At 31.0% G+C, this 21,914-nt stretch overlaps 2 protein-coding genes across 2 annotated transcripts; both read right to left on the minus strand.

The window, feature by feature from the left end:
• Positions 1–7,493: 7,493 nt before the first annotated feature.
• On the minus strand, positions 7,494–11,077 carry LOC132721550 (uncharacterized). Its single transcript, XM_060705872.1, has 2 exons — positions 10,931–11,077; positions 7,494–9,807 (listed from the first exon to the last, which is right to left on the minus strand). The coding sequence occupies exon 2, from the start codon at positions 9,027–9,029 to the stop codon at positions 8,049–8,051; it is 981 nt and encodes a 326-aa protein (XP_060561855.1). The 5' UTR covers positions 9,030–9,807; positions 10,931–11,077; the 3' UTR covers positions 7,494–8,048.
• On the minus strand, positions 9,183–9,800 carry LOC132721538 (E3 ubiquitin-protein ligase TRIM33-like). The gene has a single exon (XM_060705858.1). The coding sequence runs from the start codon at positions 9,798–9,800 to the stop codon at positions 9,183–9,185; it is 618 nt and encodes a 205-aa protein (XP_060561841.1).
• Positions 11,078–21,914: the final 10,837 nt, after the last annotated feature.

The raw sequence follows: 21,914 nt of genomic DNA on the forward strand, positions 1-21,914 counted from the left end.
GTCTTTGTGTCTGATATTGCGAACTTTAAAAACAACCAATGAAAACATTTTCATATTACTTTAGACGAAATAAGTACTAAATTGCATGTATATTTGCGTTTAATCTTAAGTAAGATTGATCTTTCTATTTCCCTTCATTCCAATGACGAAATAATGGCTTGTGTAGCTTTGTCAGGAAGCAAGGAGGAAAGAAACGCTTGATTGACGACAACATTATGTTATTCTCCTAGGGTAATGCACATTCTCGTTTATAACTATTATTTTTAAACTCATCTATATAGTCAATGTGTTCGTTCACTATTGATAAATTAGTTATGTTACATAAGGTAAAGATGATAAATGCAGCGGCAAATGAGAAATGTAAGCACCCTCTCCATGTTTTAATGTTATTCGCGATGTTTCTGCAGACAATGACCCTGGGTCTGTCATTCAAACGGCATAATTGACCTCATTCTATAGCATGGCGCTAGTTTAAATTACATGCACCTTTAATAAAGTTTCATCTAATAGATATTGATATTTTTGAGGATGAGTAAGTATAAATAACACAAATAACATTACCTATCCTCTTATAAACTTATTCTTCAAAATTGATTGCATAATATGTTATCTTGTCACTCTCATTTTATCCCATTGGAACTATAAATCTTCTTAATTTAGATGCATGACGACAATTTATTTGCCAATCAACAAACATTTTTCCTAAACACAATAGTTTCAAATGTGTCAGAAATTCTGATAACTGTAGTATTCAAGAACTCGGTACATGTCATGCAATTATTTACTACATTTTATACTAAGATTAAAATAAATACAAATGTATGACACATTTTATATAAATATAGTCGGATTTTATTGACCTGTCAATAATGAATACATTATAGCACTCATTTAAATATTCGATCCCACTTCGGTTTTGTCCGTTTATTTTACGAGAATTAATATGGAGTATATCACTATCGTTTGGAAAAATCCCACTAACTTAATGAAGGTTCTCGTAACATCCGCAATAGCACAGTCGGTTAAGTAAATACCTTATGTATTAGAGGTCCGTGGTTCGATCCCTTTTTGACATTCTTTTTAGACTTATTCTCTCTTTATTTTAAATATATTTTAAAGAAAATTGTCAAGCGCTTGCAAAATTGTCTACAAGGAATGAAACAACTAAGAAACACTGAATTGTCACATTTTGTATTGTATTTTACGGCACTGAAATTACATTTATTGATTATAATCCGAATGAATTTTCAGTATCAATTATATACAAAAATATAGTACATGTATTTACAAAAGAGTACAAAACATATTAAGAACAGAACAACCATAACTTCAAAAATTTTGAAAATAATTATGAATAAGAAAAAAAAACATGGACATACACTGTCTCGATCTTAAATGGTGTAGGACATTTTGATATCATATACCCGTGGTTTACCCTTTTGCGCTATAACGGTCAGTGTAACTAATTCATAGAAACTAAATGAATTTAATCACATCTTACTGCGTACCTCTCACGGAATTTACCGAACATTTATCGAATATTGATATATTCTGTGCATTGACCGTATAATGAGTATGGAATTGACAGGTTAATAAAATCAAACAATAAGTGTAACGTAAGTAAACTCTAGTTTTCCACTGCCTAAGAACATCATATCCTGCTATTTTCCTCCTAGAATTGCTTTTTTAAAGCATCGTTCTCTCAATGCGGTATATTAAACCCGAGTGTTTAAAGCAATCTGATGAGACAATATTTATTGAATTTGAAACAAAAATATACATGAACAATGAACACGTAGCCTACACTTTCCTACCATCTATATCAATGAAGACTTCTTTGTAAATCAACTAATCTCATATCGGAAATTTGTAAGTGAAATTAGTTTAATTGCTTGTTTTTCCTAGAAAAATGATGATAAATAAATATGCATCCAGTATTCAAAGTCAGTTCTTCTTTTACAATCTCTTCTCCTATATCAATTTCATTGCAGAATAAGACTTAAAATTGGGAACTGTAGAGAATAAATGATTAATGAAACATGAATGGATTGATGTGCATGCATTATCTAAAATGAGTTCTCTTTTTACACTAACTGATAGATATATAAAAGACGAACGTGATTAATGCTACTAAGATATTCATCAAGTTTCAAAAAAAACAGCATTTTTTTCCTGCACATATATAAGGATTTTAATCCTTACTGCACTAAATATCTAAAATGGACTTGTTTTTCAGTTTCACATTGGACAAAAATATTTATCAATTTAAGGGTAAATATGACAATATATACTGAATTAATAGCGAATATTTTAATAATATTTGAAGATAATGAACTTGATTCATTTCATAATATTTCGAGTTACTGATTATTTTAAAATTTAACAAGAAAAGAAGAACCCTGTATATCAAATACTTCTCATTTAACATAAATCTTGTTCACATACTCTAACAGTATAACTAAACAAAACGTTTTTTCTTATTTATATTACACCTTTTATACAGTGCATATTTTATATATCAACTATGATAAAAACAAATAAATACATAAAAAAGCAAAGTACATATTACAGGCCAGACAACCATTTATGAGACACCATATTCTGATGTCATCCTAATAAATATAAAAATAAGAGATATTTTGTTTCTTTTATATGATTTATTTGTACATATTTGTATGACATAATGGTGAATGTGTCTACCAATCTTGTAACACTTATATCCTTCTAATGTATAATAGATATACTTTAACAAATTTCTGATGGTTTTCTATAAAAATTTATATAAAATTGGGCAAACATTAAAATATAGAATATATTTTAAGTCACAAAAACAGAAACAGTGCTTTAATGTTTCTCTTATTCTAAAATGTGTTTCGTATTTCAATGAAGTCAATACTTTCAGAGACAACTGCATTGTAGAATCAAAAGCTTATGTCAGTGAATACCTCCTAAATTTGATATTTAAATGGCACTTATGATTATTAAAGGAATTAAAAATGTTACTACATAGAGGATGCAACCTCTGCAATCGGTCGTCTGTAGAAGAAAAACAGTTCTTCCAAAAGTTAAAAATTAAAAATGTTAATACATAGAGGATATAACCTCGGCCGTCTGTAGAACAAAAACAATATCAGTTCTTCCATAAGCGGTTTAGGACACATCTGCGGATGTATCTAAATTCAAAATTTTACCATTACATGTGTAAATGTTGAATACTGCTTGAGCTGGTGCTAGTGGGCGTGGACGGTAATTTGCACTTACCAGTACCGTCCATGAACAGGCTCAATCAAACCGAGTCTGCAACATTTTCAATTTTGCCGTGTTGGGCTTTCTTTGTGGATCTTATTTCTGTCTATTTTAGAGAGTAAATGTTGTCAAAATAAGGATTAGTTATTTAAACAAATAAATTAACAACTTGATTACATTTTAACAAACCCATGTTTCAGTTGATATCAGAAGATTTACTGTTCTAGTGACAAATTTGCACAACTAATTTTATATCTAACTCTTAAATGTTCACTTTGTGGTGTATTTTGCTAAATTGCGTTCTGTTTTGTTGAGGGGATTTCAAAGGCACTAATTTAAGAAATGTTCATGTCTGAAAATACAAAAGTAACAAAATATCACATATCCTTTTAGAAACAAAACGTTCTTTTAAAATTGGTCATACAATAGCTTTTACAAATAAAAATGAAAATAAAGTAGAGGTATTTTAACAATCACGTCAACAGAATGCTTAGCCTTTGTTTGTTGTTGTTTTTTTTAACCTGAACGTAAATGTGCTAAGCATGCATAAAAATACATAACACTTATAAATGTACAAACAATACCATTTATGAATTCGAACAAGAACAATATTTTATGTTAATCTTAGCAAAATAGTGCAATACATTTTTTGTATTCGTTTGCTCAATGAAGTAATACAAGTGCAATATTTGATACATGGCAAATGCACTATTCAGGGAATTCAACTGAATATATCGTAATATACTGAATCTTAATATAAATCAGAGAAATTTATTATTCACTATTCGAGGATGAAAAGACTTTTAAATAGTTTTGATTTTAATTGTTTTCTTTTGTATCTATTTATACTTTTTATTGAGTTGTTTCGTATATGTCTTTACAAATTATGTTGTATATTCGGCATCGATAATATATCTAAAAAGTTAATGTGTATGAACATCTTTTACTTTAATAAGAAAAATTTATACAGTAGAACTTTGGTAAGTCGAAGTTGGAGGGACTTGCGTAAAAACTTCGACACATCGGGACTTCGACTCATGAATCGGTCTGAATTTCATGACAAAATTTCAACCCGTGACTAGCCCTAATTATAAGATCTATAATGTAACCTATTTCATGTTTTTCTTTCATTCATTAATCTGATATTCTACATTATACAATGATAAATATGACATGTTAAGTTACTTTTCACGGCTAATGATTTGGACTCCCTGTTGACGTGACGTATACAATGAAGTTACAAAAGGCGAACAATACAAAAGGGCAATAACTAAAATAGCTTATAGTAAATATTTCGCGTGTGATTTTCACGCGACACCGGGTCACGGAAATACTCAAATGATAGTTTTTACTGTTTACATGTACTTTCAAATACCTCTACAGCAATTAAAAAGTAATGATTAGAGCATTTTTCACACATTTAAACGCATACAAAGACTGTTTGAACACTCGGCTGTGTAATTAACACCTGTCCCTAAATTTGATCGGAAGTCGTCTTCGCGGCCAGAAAAGGTTTGAAAATGTCTCGAGATCGAAGGTGTCAAAATAACCGAAGAACTTCGACTTATTGTAAATTGTAGATTTATTATAGACCACAAAAAAATTTCGACACATCGAAAAACTCGACACATAAAATCTCGACTCATACATAGGTTTTTATAAGGAATATATAAGGGAAAAAATCGGAATTTTCATTTTACTTAGACACATCGAGAAAATCGACTAATCGAAGTTCGACTCATAGAAGTTCTACTGTATATGATCTTTTTTGCGACAAGAGAATAAGTTAACTATTACAAGATTATTGTATACACATTCTAAAGTAATACTATATTCACTCTATAACTATATTCAGAAATCAAAATTTGTATCAGACAATTAAATTATGCAAATAATGTTCTTGTCCAGAATGTATGTCGCTTTTCTAAGAACAGGCAATCAGTTGTTAACAAAAACCACCAGACGATTAATCGTGTTGTTTACTCTGAGTTTGATAGAGATTGTATCAAGCAGACGACATTTTCATTAAATCGGCAATTCTTTATTCCGATTCTACTAGACATAGTATTTATTTGATCAGGAATGAGCTAATCTTTTTGGCAATTTTTTTACAGGTACATTCATTGTGATGGTTATTATAGATTAAATTCTCTTGATTTATCAAAGTAACACAATAATAACATGGCGACCAGCATTGTTATCTAGTAAAAATGTGACACGTTTTTAACGTCGTTGAAAATAAGAAGAATTTTTAATGAAATAAAAATTTACCTCTTACAATCTTTGGATTAGTAAAGTTTATCTGCGGTAGATTATTGTCATTTAAAGGCATTGCTACATCGTATTATTTATCTCAAATGAATAAAATGGAAAATTAAAGACTATTGAACACATGAGGAACATAACAAAAATGTTGACATTGATAGTTTAAATTCTATTCTAGCCATGCACTCATGTATAATTTATCTATTCATTTAGTATAATAGACAATACTATAGACACAATGTTGTAAAATACAAACTAAAATTCAACTAAAATAGTTTGCCAAAAAAACTGAATGCCATTCAAAGAGGATGATTTTATGGTTTTGCTTGAGTTTTTTTCGAAGTTTTTACTCAGGCACTTAAGTGTTGAAAATTAAGACCGGCGCTAGGCGGGCTTGACATATGTTGCACTTTTCATTATCACTCATGGTCAGACTCAATCTTCATGCAGTTTTCTTATGACATGCTTCCGAAGGATCACACTTTATCCAGGTTTTTATTGAACAGAACAGAGCAGAAAATTTATTTTAGATTTAAGCATTACAGCTTATCATCATCAACCATTAAGTACATACGTATACAATAATTACAAATAAATAAATAGCATACAAAAATCATGGATTGAATTACATACATCATTTCGGTTAGATATAAATGTATTTAATTTGTTGCGCATGAGAGAGTACACATCTGTATAATGATATTTAATTTTGAGTATTCGTGTTGGAATCCCTTAATTGAAAAGCCTTTACAATAAAAATAGAAAGTCTATGCAGAATGTATTTATTCTTCACAACAGCTGGTGGCAAGCGCTGTGTGGCAGCTGTAAAAAGTTGAACCGTACTTCACTTCAGTGTTATTATTTTTTTCTGGTCCTTCGAGATCATTGATTCCAGCACTGTTGAAAATTGGGTACCGTTCACGCCTGTGCTAGGGCGTTTGGGGATGTTACACCTTTTCATTATCCTCATGTGTAGACTCAATCAGGCCAAGTCTACAAATTTCATGTAGTTTTGTTGTGATTTATGCTCAGAGGGATCACACTTTATCCAGATTATTGTCATGGAAACGTTTTCGTACATTAAATATGGCTTTTTAACAATATATTTTCATATTTTAATGCGAATTGAAAAATAATCATGTACAAGCGTTGGAAATAGATGAAATAATCGGAACACCTCAAAAAGGGACCCATACTGTGCACGCCATCCGCCATATTGTTTTTGATTTTTTTGTTGTTTTTTTTTTGTTAGCTTTATATAAAATTTAACTACTTTATTCATATGCAAACCTTGAATCCAGTGTGTGGGCTTCTACTTGGTAAACGATATACGGAATATTTCTCTTAAGAGAAGAAACATTAGCTCTTTTGTTCAGGAATGAGGGGTTTTTCATGATTTGTTATTTCGAAAACCCGACTGAACAATCAAATTAAATTACTATACCAAAAAGTTTGAATGCCATTCAAAATGGATGACTGTAGGGTTTTGCTTGAGTTTTTGTTCGAAGTATTGATTCTGGCACTTTAAGTGTTGAAAATTTAGTACCGCTAATGCCGGTGCTAGGTTAGCGTGAGGGATGTTTCACCCATAAACAGCCTTAATCAAACGAAGTCTGCTATTTTCATGGAGTTTTGTTGTGAACAATGACTTCGATGGATTACAATTTATCCAGATTTTTATACTTCCCCATCTTTTCATTATCCTTCGTGTGCAAACTCATTCAGACCGAGTCTGCAATTTTCATGTAGTTTTGTTGTAATAAATGCTTTTTTATCCAGATTTATGTAGTGGAAACGTTTTCATGCATTAAATATGGCTTAAACAATATATCTTCATATTTTAATGCAAATTGAAAAATTACCGTATACAAGCACTGGAAAAACATGTAATAATCGAAGCATTCTTCAATATCTCTCCAAAAGAGCAAGGTGTAATTTTTGATTTCAAAAAGGATGAAAAGATAATGTAAAAAAGTCCAGACTCATTGAATTGTATCTCTTCCTTATAGAAATTATTATAATTTTATGACTTTTATCGGAGGCTTATATTACAGATGCATCTACGTGCTTTTATTTTGCATAAATTTCACATAAGATTTTACTGAAGTGAGATGACTGGTCATTAACATAGACAGGAATATCGGTCAATTTCGTCTGAATAATTATAAGTGTATATATTACAATTCTTTTTTCAATTTTCCCGAAATTGTGTAATGCAAAACTATTGTACGTACTTATTTTATATAATATTTTCGCATTAAATTTCGAATACCATGCTTAATTTTTCTATAGTAGATGGCCTATTGCAGTGATTTGAAAAAGGAAAGATCATTTCTTTTTTCTTAACAGGACACTACAAATGCTGGTTCCTTCTTTGGCATAGCGTGAGAAACGACTGATACCAGATGCTCGCAAGTTTAGTTTCTCTTTCTTTGTAGGAAAAGGAAAATGCAAATTGGTTGTTTTCAGCCGCTAGAATGCAAACTTAACAATATAAAATGATTTTTCACCTTTCCTATAATGCATTGGTGTAAGTTTTATGACAGTTCATTAAGGTATAGAAAGTTGGCATATTTTTCATTTACTCTGCGACAACTATAATATAGCTTCTTTGTTTCACCACACCAACCTACAGTATAGGGATTATTCAGATTCTTCAACACAACTTTTCCTGTAGAACAGTCTCCTGATATTTCTTCTATAACATTTCTCCCTTTATCACACACAAAGACTGTACCATCACCTGACAGTGACATTCCTCTAGGCCAACTCATACCACTATAACTACCAATCACATCACCTTGCCAGTTTAATCTTGTTACTGTCTTCATCTCCCAGTCAGATACATAAATTGAACTTCTGTTACATGTTATATAATAGGGATCTTTGAAAATATTTTTTCCATCAATTGTTGTCAGTATAGTGCCATTCATATCAAGGATCTGAAGTTTTGCAGGGACAATGAATGACACAACAAGTTTACCTTGGTAACAGCTTATACCACCACAGATTCCATCAACCTTCACATTGTGCTTCTTTATAAGTTTGTTTGATGATAATGATATTAACTGAATTTTTTTTGTGTAAGAGAGTGTGACAGCAATTTCAGTACTGGTAACTCTTGTGATATCCCATGGTTTATCATCTAGTTGTAGTTGATCAGACACAGTTTGACTGCTGGTATCTACCATCTTTACAGCATGGTTATGGAAGTCAGTGATGATAAGAAGATCAGGAGTAAGCAGTGTTATTCCTGTTATCCAGCATCTAAATTCATCTGTTGATGTCTTCACACAGATTTTTCCCTCATGTGAAGATTGTCTATACTTTATTTGTAAAGGTTGACATTCTTTATTTAAGGTATTGTGTGTCAAGGTACCTAATGACCTCTCTGTTTTAAGCTTGGTTAATACTTTTTCATTTGCTTGAAAGTGGTGCTCTTTGACATCATATGATGAAAGCTGTAGTGTAGTTTTCTCAACATCTTTCATTATTTTTTCTGCAAGCTTAAGCTCCATAAAGAGTGTATTAGCTTGTTTTGATGTGTTGAGCTGTTTGATTTTTTCTGAGGATATCTTCAAGGAATTGGTAACTATTTCACACGATGTTTCTACTGCTGTAATATTTGAGTTATTTTCTTGTTCTGCGACCTTGACTACATGTACAACCTGTCATTCCAGTTCATCAAGTCTCTGGTTTATTTCTATCCGAAACTTTTTAATATCTTCTAGTGCATCTTTTAGTGATCTGTTAGATTTCCCCGTCATTTCCTTGACATCTTCTACCATCTGTTGATAATGATCAAAAGTGGTATTAAGTGTTTTCAAGATAATTTGATATTCTTTGCTGTCAATTATATTACAAGAAATATCAGGTATATAATCAACTTTGCAGGAAGTAGGTTGGTGTTCAAGGGTAACACAAACACTGCAAAGTAATTTTTTATGGTCATTGCAGTAGAACTTGATCATTTCTTGTGGATGTTTAAAACAAGGTGTTGTAAGATCATCAGACTGGCTTGTGTGGATGGATGTTGAGGGTTGCTGCAAAACTTTAGGCATACTTGTAGCATCTAGAACTGTATGGTGTTTGGAAGATTTAAGTTTTTTGTGGACTGTTAAGCATGTCTTGCAAAGGTGTTCCTTGCAGTCAGTGCAGTAACCAAGGGCAGGGAGTCTAGTTCCTTCCTCGTCACAAGGCTGGCAGTAAACTTGAAGATCTTCATCTGATGCCATGGATGTTGTCGATGATGAAAACTGTTTTGATCCTTTCTTTCCTGGGACTGCCATGTTTTACCTAAAATTTAGTATAAACAAGTTGAGTATTTATTGTTCACGTGTCCATTTGTTTCTCTTTACCATAGCATGTCACTCTGATAGTACAATATAAAGAAAGAAACAGACTGTAAATGCAAACATTTATGCTAGCCTGTGATATTTTTACTGAGTTGGGATATACATCACATAAGCAACATTAATGTCTTATGACAGATTTCTAGCTTTACTGGTCATGGAAGACATAAACAGTTCCTCTATGCAGTGTTTTAGAAATCAGTTGGCAAGACAAAAGTAAAAGAACCAATCTTATATTCTACTCTATTATCAAAATTAATGGGTTAATTATTCACACCGAGAATTCGACCTTTCTCAAGAGAGAAATTCAAATAGGTCCTTGAAAAACATTAATTTATAGTCAAATTATTATTACAAAATTCATGATAGGGTTGTATACTGTCAGGTAAAGGTCACAATTAAATATTATCATTTTAGAATATTGAAAAAGAAAGTTATTTTTACTAAAAGGGGCTTAATTTTATCGAATTCCATAATAATAGTTATGAACTGTTGTTTGAAAGTTTGGTGATGGTCATACTGAAACAGTTTGGTTGGGTAAAAAAAAAACATAGCAGAAATTCCAAATTGAAAAATGGATATCATATTCTCAAAGTCCAGATAGATTTTTGTCTTTGCAAGTTTAAGGGTGAAAAGCTGGGGGTGGGTGGGGGAAAGTGTGGTATTGATGATTCTTTTCATTAAATGTATTTAAAGTTTCATGAATATAGTTAAAATGATTATAAGCTCAAAAATTAATAAAAGGTGTGACTCCAAAAACAAGGTGAGAAACATTACTCTCACCTAGTATCAGGATTTCATATAAACATAAAAACTAAAGTCAAGCACTTGTTTATAAATCACGTGATGGCAGCCAATATTTTGTGCCATTCCATTATTATCATTATTTAATATCAGCCTATAGTAGTTCCTTAGATTAAATAAGTTGCAACTGTACTGTCCAAACTTGCTCACACAACTAAACAGAGACAAAACCTATGTTAACAAAACAAAAACAAATAAACCAAAACAATTTATGTATTTGAAGTTATTTTAGTTTAAAATAAAAAAAGTTAAAAATGTTTTACCTGAATAAAATTTTTCCTTAAAATTTTTCACTTGTTGAAAATTGTCTTATTGTCCTATATTTGTAACAATGTCCTCTATATTTGTAAATATTTGGCTGTCGCTAAATATCATTCAACGAATACCGGCCCAGGTTTAATGAAATTTGATATCAGCGTTACTTCCTTGTTAAGACAGTAAGATAAACTTTATTTAAAGTTACATTAAATAAATATGTAAAAATATTTTGCCGTCGGCCTAAAAATCAAACATTCTACAGTTTCATTAACCTGTTTAATAGTATTGTTGTAAATCTCATCAAATATTGTTCATAAATTAGGATTTTAAACGGGAAACCCCACGGTACCACTAAAGTTCGTATACGAATTTTAACATACAAATGAAGATTATAATGAGCTCGTGTATGCACTACGTCACAGTTTTTTAGTTGCTATCCGGAACATAGCAAATGTGATATTTTCTTGTGCAAACCCACTTTAACCGTTAAAGCTTCACAGTGCACTAAACCTGGGGTTCAGTAAAAGTAATAATCTCGTAAAAAGATTAAATTTGTATGAAAACATCCGTTACAATGCGGAAATATACCGTTAAATTAGGACTGCCGCTTATAGTCATGTTTGTTGATTTAATATTGATGTACGGATGATCCGAAGGCGGATTTTCTCATGCAAACAGAAATTGTATTTTCCATTTCGCCACAATGAGGTTACCTATTTTTATGCTAATAAAACTCATTTTGGTTGTTTGGACACCAAAATAAGACCTGGAGTCGATATAAAACCCAATTTATTAATGAATTGTCGCTATTTAGTTTTTTAAGAAATTTATTTAATGTAACTTTAAAGTCGGGTTTGGGGGAACATGGGGTAAAGTTTATGTTTTCTCACGCTTAAATTATTTTCGCTCTGCGTCAGACCAAAATTAGCCGAATACATTTCATCTTCATAATTTACTTATTTTTTCAATGTCCCTTTAAAAACGGGTGAATGGTTTAAAGTTAGATTGGGAAAAACTGGAAAAATCCCTTCAAGATATTTAGTGGGGTTTTGAAAATAAATAAAAATACAAAGGGTTTTTGTTTTAAAAGGTTTTAAACCCCTTTTTGTTTTTAATTTAAAAAACTGGGTATAATTAAAAGTAGCTATTCCCCAAAAAAAAATTTTATAAACTTTAAAATGTACTTTCCTTTTAAATTTAACCGACTTTAAACTATTAAAAAACATGTGTATTCAATGTTTGTTTGCATTTGAAATCTGAATTTCAAAAGTATTCATTCTGAGGTTGTGAACTTTTTTTACAACATTTTGTGATTAAACATGTACAATTTAATACGGAAGTACGGAAGCGTCCTGGTGCCAAATCATAATGTTCTATAAAAAAATAAACTCCTACGTAGGAGATAAAAAAAGCCTAATTAGGACTATATAACACCTACGTAGTACTTTTAAACTCCTGCGTAGGACTTTAAAACTCATACGTAGGACTTTATAAGTCCTACGTAGGACTTTGTTACTTCTATGTAGGACTTTATAACTCCTACGTAGGAGATAAAAAAGCCTAATTAGGACTTTATAACTCCTACGTCTGACTTCATAACTCCTACGTAGAAACATATCAAAGTACTGAAAGCACACTGTTCGACGGACATGTATGCTAAAGTATAACTTACGGAAATGTCCTGGTGCCAATTCATAATGTTCTATAAAAAACTCCTACGTAGGAGATAAATAAGTCTAATTAAGAGTTTGTAACTCACTCATAAAGTCCTACGTAGGAGTTTATAAGTCCTACGTGGGAGTTTATAGGTCCTACGTAGGACTTAATAACTACTACGTAGGAGATTAATAAGCATAATTACGAGTTTGTAACTCCTACGTAGGAGTTTATAAGTCCTTCAAAGGAGTTTTTTAAGTCCTTCATAGGACTTTATAACTCCTACGTAGGAGATAAATAAAAGCTTAATTAGGACTTTATGACTCCTACGTAGTACTTTTAAACTCCTACGTAGGACTTTTTAACTCCCCCCCCCTTTCCTACCATAGGACTTTATAACTCCTACGTAGGAGATAAAAATCCTTATTAGGAGTTTGTATCTCCTACGTAGGACTTTATTGCTTTATAAGAAATGCATACAGAATGCTTTGCAAAATCTTAACATTCCGGACCGATATATCGATGATGGAACCAGACACTTTAACAACCCCCCCCCCCCCCCGGGCAGAAATTTCAAATTTTAAATAAAGAGGAAATATCACCTTTGGTTTATACAGATTTTTTTAAGTTTGATTGTGTAGGAAGCTATGAGCTTATAGACACACTTTCGAACCAACCAGTACGTACTGAGCAATGAGTGTAAAGTTTCTTGCTCAAGTAAACAACGGCTTGCGCCTAACGGGGTTTGAACCCATGCGGCTGTCGATCATTAGGTTACTAGCCACACGGCCATGCCTTTAATAAAGTGTCTCAGGTTTCTAGAGTGTACAGTGTCTTAGGGTGAGGTGTCTGTAAGCATTGGCGACGTATCGCGAAAAATATTTTTACAGCTATTCGAAAAATTTACTCGACAACAAGCATTTCTAAAATATGAATACATCAAAATTTTAAAAGGCTTTAACAATTACTTTTTCCATACGAACAAGCTAAACAAACGAGCAATTTATCCATTTTCGGCCGTTTCAAATATATTATCTCCTTATAGTGGGCAGGTCGAGTATTGAATGTCTTTTCCTGAATCCGTAAGTTTTAAAAACAAAAAACGGTTTACGAAGCATTATGTATGCTAATGTTTATTTAATTTTCTTAAATTTCATAATTTTGTGTACATGGTATAATCAATTAACTAACGTCATATACGAATATGTTTAATATTTGGCAGAGAATGACAGAAATTATCTCTGGCTTACGACTAAAGGTATTTCTTAAGCGGTTTTGCCATCAATTACAAATTGACAACATAAATTTTATTTTTCTTCTAATAATCTATCTTAGTTTACTTAGCAACGTCCGTCGAACTCTTGCCCTTTCGTCTTTGATAAGTGGTTTTCCTCTTACGGTGGTTTTAAAAGTCCTACGTAGGGTTAATGAACTTCCCTAATTAGGCTTTTTATCCTTACGTAGTAAAATTTAAAATCCTAGTAGGGTTATAAAGTTTCCCAGTAGGGATTTTTTATCCTAATTGGGCCCTTTTTTAATCCCACGTAGAAATTATAAAATCCCAGGGACTTTAAAAATCCCATTTGGGGTTTTTTATTTACTAGGATTTAAAGCCCACGTAGGGCTTCAAAATCCTCTAGGGGTTATAAACCCTAATTGGCTTTTTTTCTCCCAGTAAGAGTTTAAATTTTCCCACCCTAGGGTTGCAAAACCCAAATAGGGGTTATTTTTTTTAAAAGAAAATGTTAATTGGCACCGGACGCTTCCCTAAAATCATATTTTTCAAATTGTAAAAAATTTATTCTGTGATAAAAAAGGGGATCTCCTGGCCCTTTTTAAGTTTTTCGTTGTTTTCGTTTTCTGAAAATTTGCACCGGAAAATTACGTTTTTCGGGCTTTATAAAATTTGGCCCCCCCGGTCTGTTTTGCGGTTTTGGACCCTGAAAGGGTTTTTTGAAAAAATTTGAAGGGCGTAATTTAAAAAGAGGGTATTTATGAGTGGGCCCCCGGGGTTTTCCGGTTTTACGGCCCTTTGGGGAAATTATTTTTATTCAAAGAGTTCAAAAAAACAGCAAAAATTAATGAAATTTTAAAATTTTTTTATCCCCACAAAAAAAAGCTGTTTAAAATGAAAAAGGGCCATTTAAATTTGGGGCGCCTACGTTTAAGCGTATTTCACCTATAGGGTTTAAACCCCTTTTTCCCTGTTATAAGTTGCGGGCCCCAGGGAAAGGTGGTGCCCGGCCCCGGGGAGGGCGAGGGTCCAAAAGTTAAAAAGGGTCTGCGTTTTAAAAAGAAAAAACGTGCGTTACGCTTTTTGCATAAAATTTTTTAAACAGATTCATGATGTATAGTATATACAAAACACAAACATAAAATTCTTGTGCTTGAACGGTATTTATCCAACTCTACATGTTTTACGTATGCGTTTTATTTTTTCCGGGGCCAACAACTTGAGAACCGAACGAAATTTCGAATTTTAATTGATTTAATAAAGTTTAACTTTGGGGATATATTAAGTTAAGAAAAACATAACATTACTCTCCCCAAGACAAAACAGACGCCTCAGAAATTCCTAGAGTGATTACAGATTGGCGGTAGGAAAAATATCAGTGACATCAGATTCAAAATTCAGAATCGTTTTTTTTTAAGCACGCAAGTTAAAAAAATCAGGCATAAAACATTATTCTCTCAAAGAAACATACAGGACATTTATCAATATAAACGTCATTAAAACAACGTTTTTCTTATATTTTTTTGTGTTTCCCTTTTTGTAAGTTATCGGGGGATTAAACTGAATGACAGATTTTATTTTGTTTACATTGAACAACTGTCCGTTTCTAAGAAAGGGCGACAGACCAAGATAAGCGGCGTGTTATAAGCCGTTTTGCCGGCTAAAATTCTTGATGCTGCTTCGCCGATGCGAATTGAGGGCCTCGAATTAATAAATTTCCCAATTTAACAAGACTCTTGGGCAAAAGGCCAAATCGTCATACTTTTGTTTGTTTACTGGCCCTGTATGTTTGGGCGCATAGGGTAAAAACCGGGCTATAAAAGAGGCGTGACTATGTTAAACGCATGGTTTTGGCCCCGTTATAACATGGGCAAAAGAGGGAAAAATAGCCGATTTTATGCTATAATATGTTTGTATAACGCAATATTGTTATGCATAAAACATGCGTGCTATAAAACAGTTATTAAATAATTAAACATTATAGGATAATAAACAATACAATCTTCCGATGCATTCTTTGCTAAACATTATGCATAACAGGACTTATAATTAAAAGTAAAAACTTTAAGACAAACATTTTAATACGTAGGCAATTAACAATATTGATTCCATCGCATCTAGTATTGAATATTGAATACCATTAAACCGGTGCAAGGGAAGCGTGAGAGATGTTGCACTTTTACCTTAACATTTTCAATAATTAAATTGTTTTCACTGCGTTTCTTGTGATCATTCATTTTCCTGATTATCATAAAAAGCCATTGAGAATTTTGAACTTATTTAAACTCGATGTAATGTTGAATATATTGTAATGTTGAATTAGATATATTAATGAGAGAAGTGTTTGCAAACCACGTCTGGTAAATTGAATTTATTCTTTGAAACTTTCTTACATTGTATTAAGTATTTATATCAATTTACTGAGACATTAGGGCTCATTTTCTGCATACAACTGTCAAAAATGTTTGTTTTATACACAGTTTGTCTTTCATGTCTATGTTTACTATTAGCCAATGCTTTTTCGACACAAGGTGTTTTTTATTCCAATTACGTAACAGACAAGTAACCTACAAGTGATTTCCTATCAAATCATCTATCCATGCGATAGTTATTTTATGAATTAAAATAACTAGAAACTGCAAACAACATATATTATGTATTTTCCATATGTTGCACTTTTGATATTTTTATTGGTACTAGATCTACATTTTAGGAACTTAGAATGTTTAATTATAATTATTACGATGTTAACTTTATGAAATGTAGACAAAACTATCAACAGTTAAACAATATCTTACATGTTAACATTTTTTTCTGTTTGATCAGAGTCCAATTTCTAATAGTGTTTCTGTCTGATATTGCGAATTTGCTTTAATTCCGACCTTTAGAGGCAGCCAATGAAAGTATATTCTTATCACTTTAGACAAAATAAGTACTAAATTGCATGTATATTTGCGTTCAATTTGAGGTAGGATTGATCGTTCCATTTCCCTTCATTGACGAAATAATTACTGGTGTAGCTTTGGGCAAGAAATAAAATACACGCTTGATTGACGACAACATTATGTTACTCCTCTAGGGTTATTGCACATTCTCGTTCATATTTATTGTATCTTATCCATTGTATATCGTCACTTTTCTATTTTTAAGTAAAAAATAGGTATGTTACATGAGACAAGAAGATAGTGTCAAAGGAGAATGTAAGCAGTCACTGCACGTTTTGATGCTATTCCAGCTGTTTCGCAAAATATATATTACTTGTTCGTTATTCAAACGTCATACTTGACCTCATTTTACATAACATAAAGTTTCTTCTCAAAGAAATTGATAATTCTGGAGATAAGTTCGAATTCATAGCACTACAAAACTTCCTACCCTCAACTGAATAATTTATTTTTTAATTGATTTCATAATTTGTTTTCTTGTCACCCTGGATTTTATCCCATATGACCCATAAATCTTCTTATTTGGACGCATGACGACAATTCAATTTATGTGCCTATCAACAAACTTTTCCCCCAAGCACAATAGTTTCAAAGATGTCAGAAAGTTTTGATTAACGCAGAGGATTCTATTAAAAAAATCGGTAAATACGTTTATATTAATTTCTACTTTTTAAGAAAAAACTGCAAACGTATAACAAATTATTACTAATTTTAAACATATGTAAATTTTGGTTTTGCACTGTTTATGACCTTGCAGTAAAATATTTCATCCTGCTGTTTGTCTATCGGATTGCTGTCTTTTCTCTTAAAGTGCCGTTCTTACTCAGAAGGATAGTTTGTTGCTGGAAAAGTGTTGTTGTTTCTTCTTTCTTTAATGATAAAACATCGCGGTATTTTGATATTTAACCTGTCTTTGTGAGCAATCTGATGTAAAAAAAAATCACTGACTTTGAGATAAACATGTACAATATACATACAACCTTTACTTCCCTACCATCGATATTAATACAGATTTCTTTGCTGTTATAAATCATACTTTTTTGTGACAAAAATAGATTTAATGATTTTGCTTTTACTGGAAAATAATCAAAACATATGATAATTAATAAATATGCAGACATCATTTAAAGTCACATCTCCTACTTACTCTCTGTTTTCCATCAATTATACCATTGCAGAATTCTTTGCGCATAATTAATTTTAAAAATTGACATTTATGTGGAATAAAAGAGTATTGACTTTCTAGAACTGCGAAATAATTAAATTGATATGAATGCATTATTTAAAGTCAGTTCTCCTATTACAGTAATTGATAAAGATATCACAGACGAAAGTGATTAATGCTTCTCGGATGTCCATCGAGAACAAAAGACAGCATCTATTTCCCTAACATAGGATTCAACCATAACCGCGCTAAATATCTTAAATAGAAAGAATAGTGAACAGTGCAATAATATTTGCAGAAAATAAATCTGATTCATTTCATACAAATTCGAGCTATTGAATTCTTTTTTATGATTTAACTAGTAAAATGGAACATGTATACCAAAAACTTCCAATTTTAGATAAATCGTGTAATCCATCTCTAACAATATAATCAAACAAAAATGTTTTCGTAAAAAAAGCAAAATTAACAAATAAGCAGTGATTTATGGTGATCATTTATGCAAAGAACATTAATAAAGTTAAGAGTACATAATTGATTGTTATGACTTTAGTCGCTGTGTCTAATATTGAGAATTTTACATATTTAGACAGAATAAGTACTAAATTGCATGTTATTTGTTATATGATCTGTTTTTCATCCTGATTGTTTAATTTACCTTTATTTCAATAATGAAATAATGACTGGTGAGGCTTTGTCTGGAAGCAAGGAGAAAAAACCCTTGATTGTAGACATTCTTACTTATATTACATCTTGATATAAAAGTACATCTTTTAAACATCAGCTATAAATGATAGTACTTAAAACAAAGTACATTTTGAGGGTCAGACAACAATTTTTGCGGCACAATGTTCTAATGTTATCCTTATAGGTATACAATGAACGATATCATTTATATGATGAATTAGTACTCACTTGTATGACATAATGATGAATGTGTCTACCTTTCTTGTAAGACTCTTATGCTTATAATGCATGATCGTTAAAAAATTATCAAACTTCTGATGATTTTCTATTACAATGAATAAAAGTATGGCATATAGAAAGAATATGTTTTAATTCACAAAAGCATTCTCTTTTTGTTTCTTTTATTACTTTTATTTATTATTTATAATTTATTTATTCAATTGTATTTCGTATTTCAGTGAGGTGTATAATACTTCCAGTAGCAACTCCACCGTAGAATCAAAGGCTCTAGTCAGCGTAGACTTACTAAATTCAATACTTTGAAAGAAACAAATGGTAAGTGAATGAACAAAATTTTTTATACAAAAGCCCGTAAACTAAATAGCGAAAGTAACCTCATGTCCCACAGTAAAGCTTTTTTACACCAGTTGATCCAGTTAACCTAAAGGGATATAGATATGAAAAACATTTTTATTTAAGATCAATAAATGTGGGACAATATACGTGAACTTAACATTCCATATAAAAGCTGCATGAAGCAATGCCAGAATTGTGATTGCAATAAAGGTAATAGTATACTTATGAATTTAAGTTCTAAGTTCTATTGCCTTACCTTTGCTCAAACGCCCTCCATGTTTTACAAGCTTTTAAGTATTCACTAGTTAACAAATGAGTATTGAGAAAATTGTGCCCTTTAAATCGACGTAACGAAGTTGATTGAAAAATGTGAAAATATGATCACAATGAGTTTGTTTTTAATTTTGACATCAATGCAAACGTGCATTTTTACATATTTCAATTTGTTTCAAGCATTAATTTGAGGTAAATAATGAAATGATCGCCACGGTCTGAAAATGGCAAAAAAAAAACATTATTTACTTTCTTTTAAGCTATGCTCATTTTCACTTTAATAATAATAATCTCAAACGGCGAACTTCGAAACAGTTTTTTATATACAATGTGTATATATCATGGGAAATATTTCAACAATACATACACCATATATGTACACTGCCAGCGAAGCATTTTATAACACATTTCCGACACAGTGTGATTTTCATTTACCATAACATACAAGAACAGGCAATGTTTCATGGCCCAAAACCGATTTTCCATTACATCTGTCCATACGAAAACCATATCATATAAATTAAGATGTACTAGAAAACTTCAAGCAACATTCAATAATCATTTGTACATTTGTCCCAAATTATTTACAACATTAACAGTGAAACAACATTTTACAAATGTACGATGCTTTTTACAGTTTTATCAGAATATCATGCATTCTTTAATATCTGTACAGACTAATAATATCTGATTTTATGTCTGGATTATATGAGTGAATTATTTATCATACTTGGAAAGGGAAGGATTATGTATTGATTTTACACATCAATTATCTATAATAACTTCTCAAATATAGTTACAAGGGGTCTTAAAAAGTCAACAAAGTTTCTTGTCTTATTTTTTCGTTTACTGTTTTTTCTTCTTCTGATTTTGCACTATTTATTGTCATGCATCAAAATATTCCATTAAATTATTTTCCAATAAAATGCTGTCTTTGCTGCCTATTTGTGTCTCTCGTATGTAGAATGATAGTTTGCTGGGAAAATGTCTGTTTTTCTTCAGTGATTAAAACATTTTTCTCAAAACGCGGGATATTCAGACTGTCTGCTTAAAACAACATGATTTAAAAACATACTTTTGACTGTAAAACAAATAATAACATGTACATATAACCTAATTCCTGAAAAAAATCTCAAATCAACTTACGTTGTTAGAAAATAATAAGGAGAAAATGGTTTAATAGCATGCATTTACTGGAAATTAATCAAAATATATTAAATTCTTTCTCACGAATCATTGCAAAATTTTGTGCAAATAAATAACTTTAAAAATGGACTTGTGTAGGAGATAGATGATAAATGACTTTATCATTCTTGAAAATTAAGAAATACGATGACAAACTTCTGTGTTTTTTTTATTAGAAATTATGTAAAATTGGGAAACATTAAAAACAAATACATTTATAGTCAAAAAAAGATTGCTTTAATGTTTTTCTAATTCTAAAATGTATTCCGTATTTCAATGGAGTGTATAAAAGTGCAATATATTGATACATGGCAAATGCACTGTTCAGGGAATTCAACTGAATATATCGAAATATACTGAATCTTAATATAAATCAGAGAATTTAATTATTCACTTTTCGAGGATAAACAGACTTTCAAATAGTTTTTTGATTTTAATTGTTTACTTTTGTATCTATTTATACTTGTTATTGAGATGTTTCGTAAATGTCTTCACAAATGATGTTGTATATTCGGCATAGATAAGATATCTAAAAAGTTAATGTGTATGAACATCTTTTACTTTAATAAGAAAAAAAATTGTAAGATCTTTTTTGTGACAAGAGAATAAGTTAACTATTGCAAGATTATTGTATACACATTTTAAAGTTATAATATTATTCACTCTATACTATATTCAAAATCAAAATGTGTATCAGACAATTACATTATGCAAATAATGTTCTTGTCCAGAATGTATGTCGCTTTTCTATGATCATTTGTAAACAAAAACCACCAGACGATAAATCGTGTTGTTTATTCTGAGTTTGATAGAGATTGTATCAAACAGACGGCATTTTCATTAAATTGGATATTCTTTATTCTGATTCTACTAGACAAAGTACTTATTTGATCAGAAATGAGCTAATCTTTGTGAGAATTTTCCAGGTACATTCATAGTGATGATTATTATAAATTAAATTCTCTTGATTTTTATCAAAGTAACACAATTATAAGGTGGCGACCAGCCTTGTTATCTAGTAAAAATGTGACACGTTTTTTAACGTCACTAAAAGTAAGAAGCATTCATAATGAAATAAAAAATTACCTCTTACAATCTTTGGATTAGTAAAGTTTACCTGCGGTAGAGTTTTGTCATTTTAATGCATTGCTACATCGGATTATTCGTCTCAAATGAAAATGAAAAAAAAAAACGGAAAATTAACGACTATTGAACACATTAGGAACATAACAAAAATGTTGACATTGATAGTTTAAATTTTTTCTAGC

Source organism: Ruditapes philippinarum, unplaced genomic scaffold (genome assembly GCF_026571515.1).
Source record: "Ruditapes philippinarum isolate M1 unplaced genomic scaffold, ASM2657151v2 ctg455_1_1_1_1, whole genome shotgun sequence".
NCBI classification, from domain to species: Eukaryota; Metazoa; Mollusca; class Bivalvia; order Venerida; family Veneridae; genus Ruditapes; species Ruditapes philippinarum.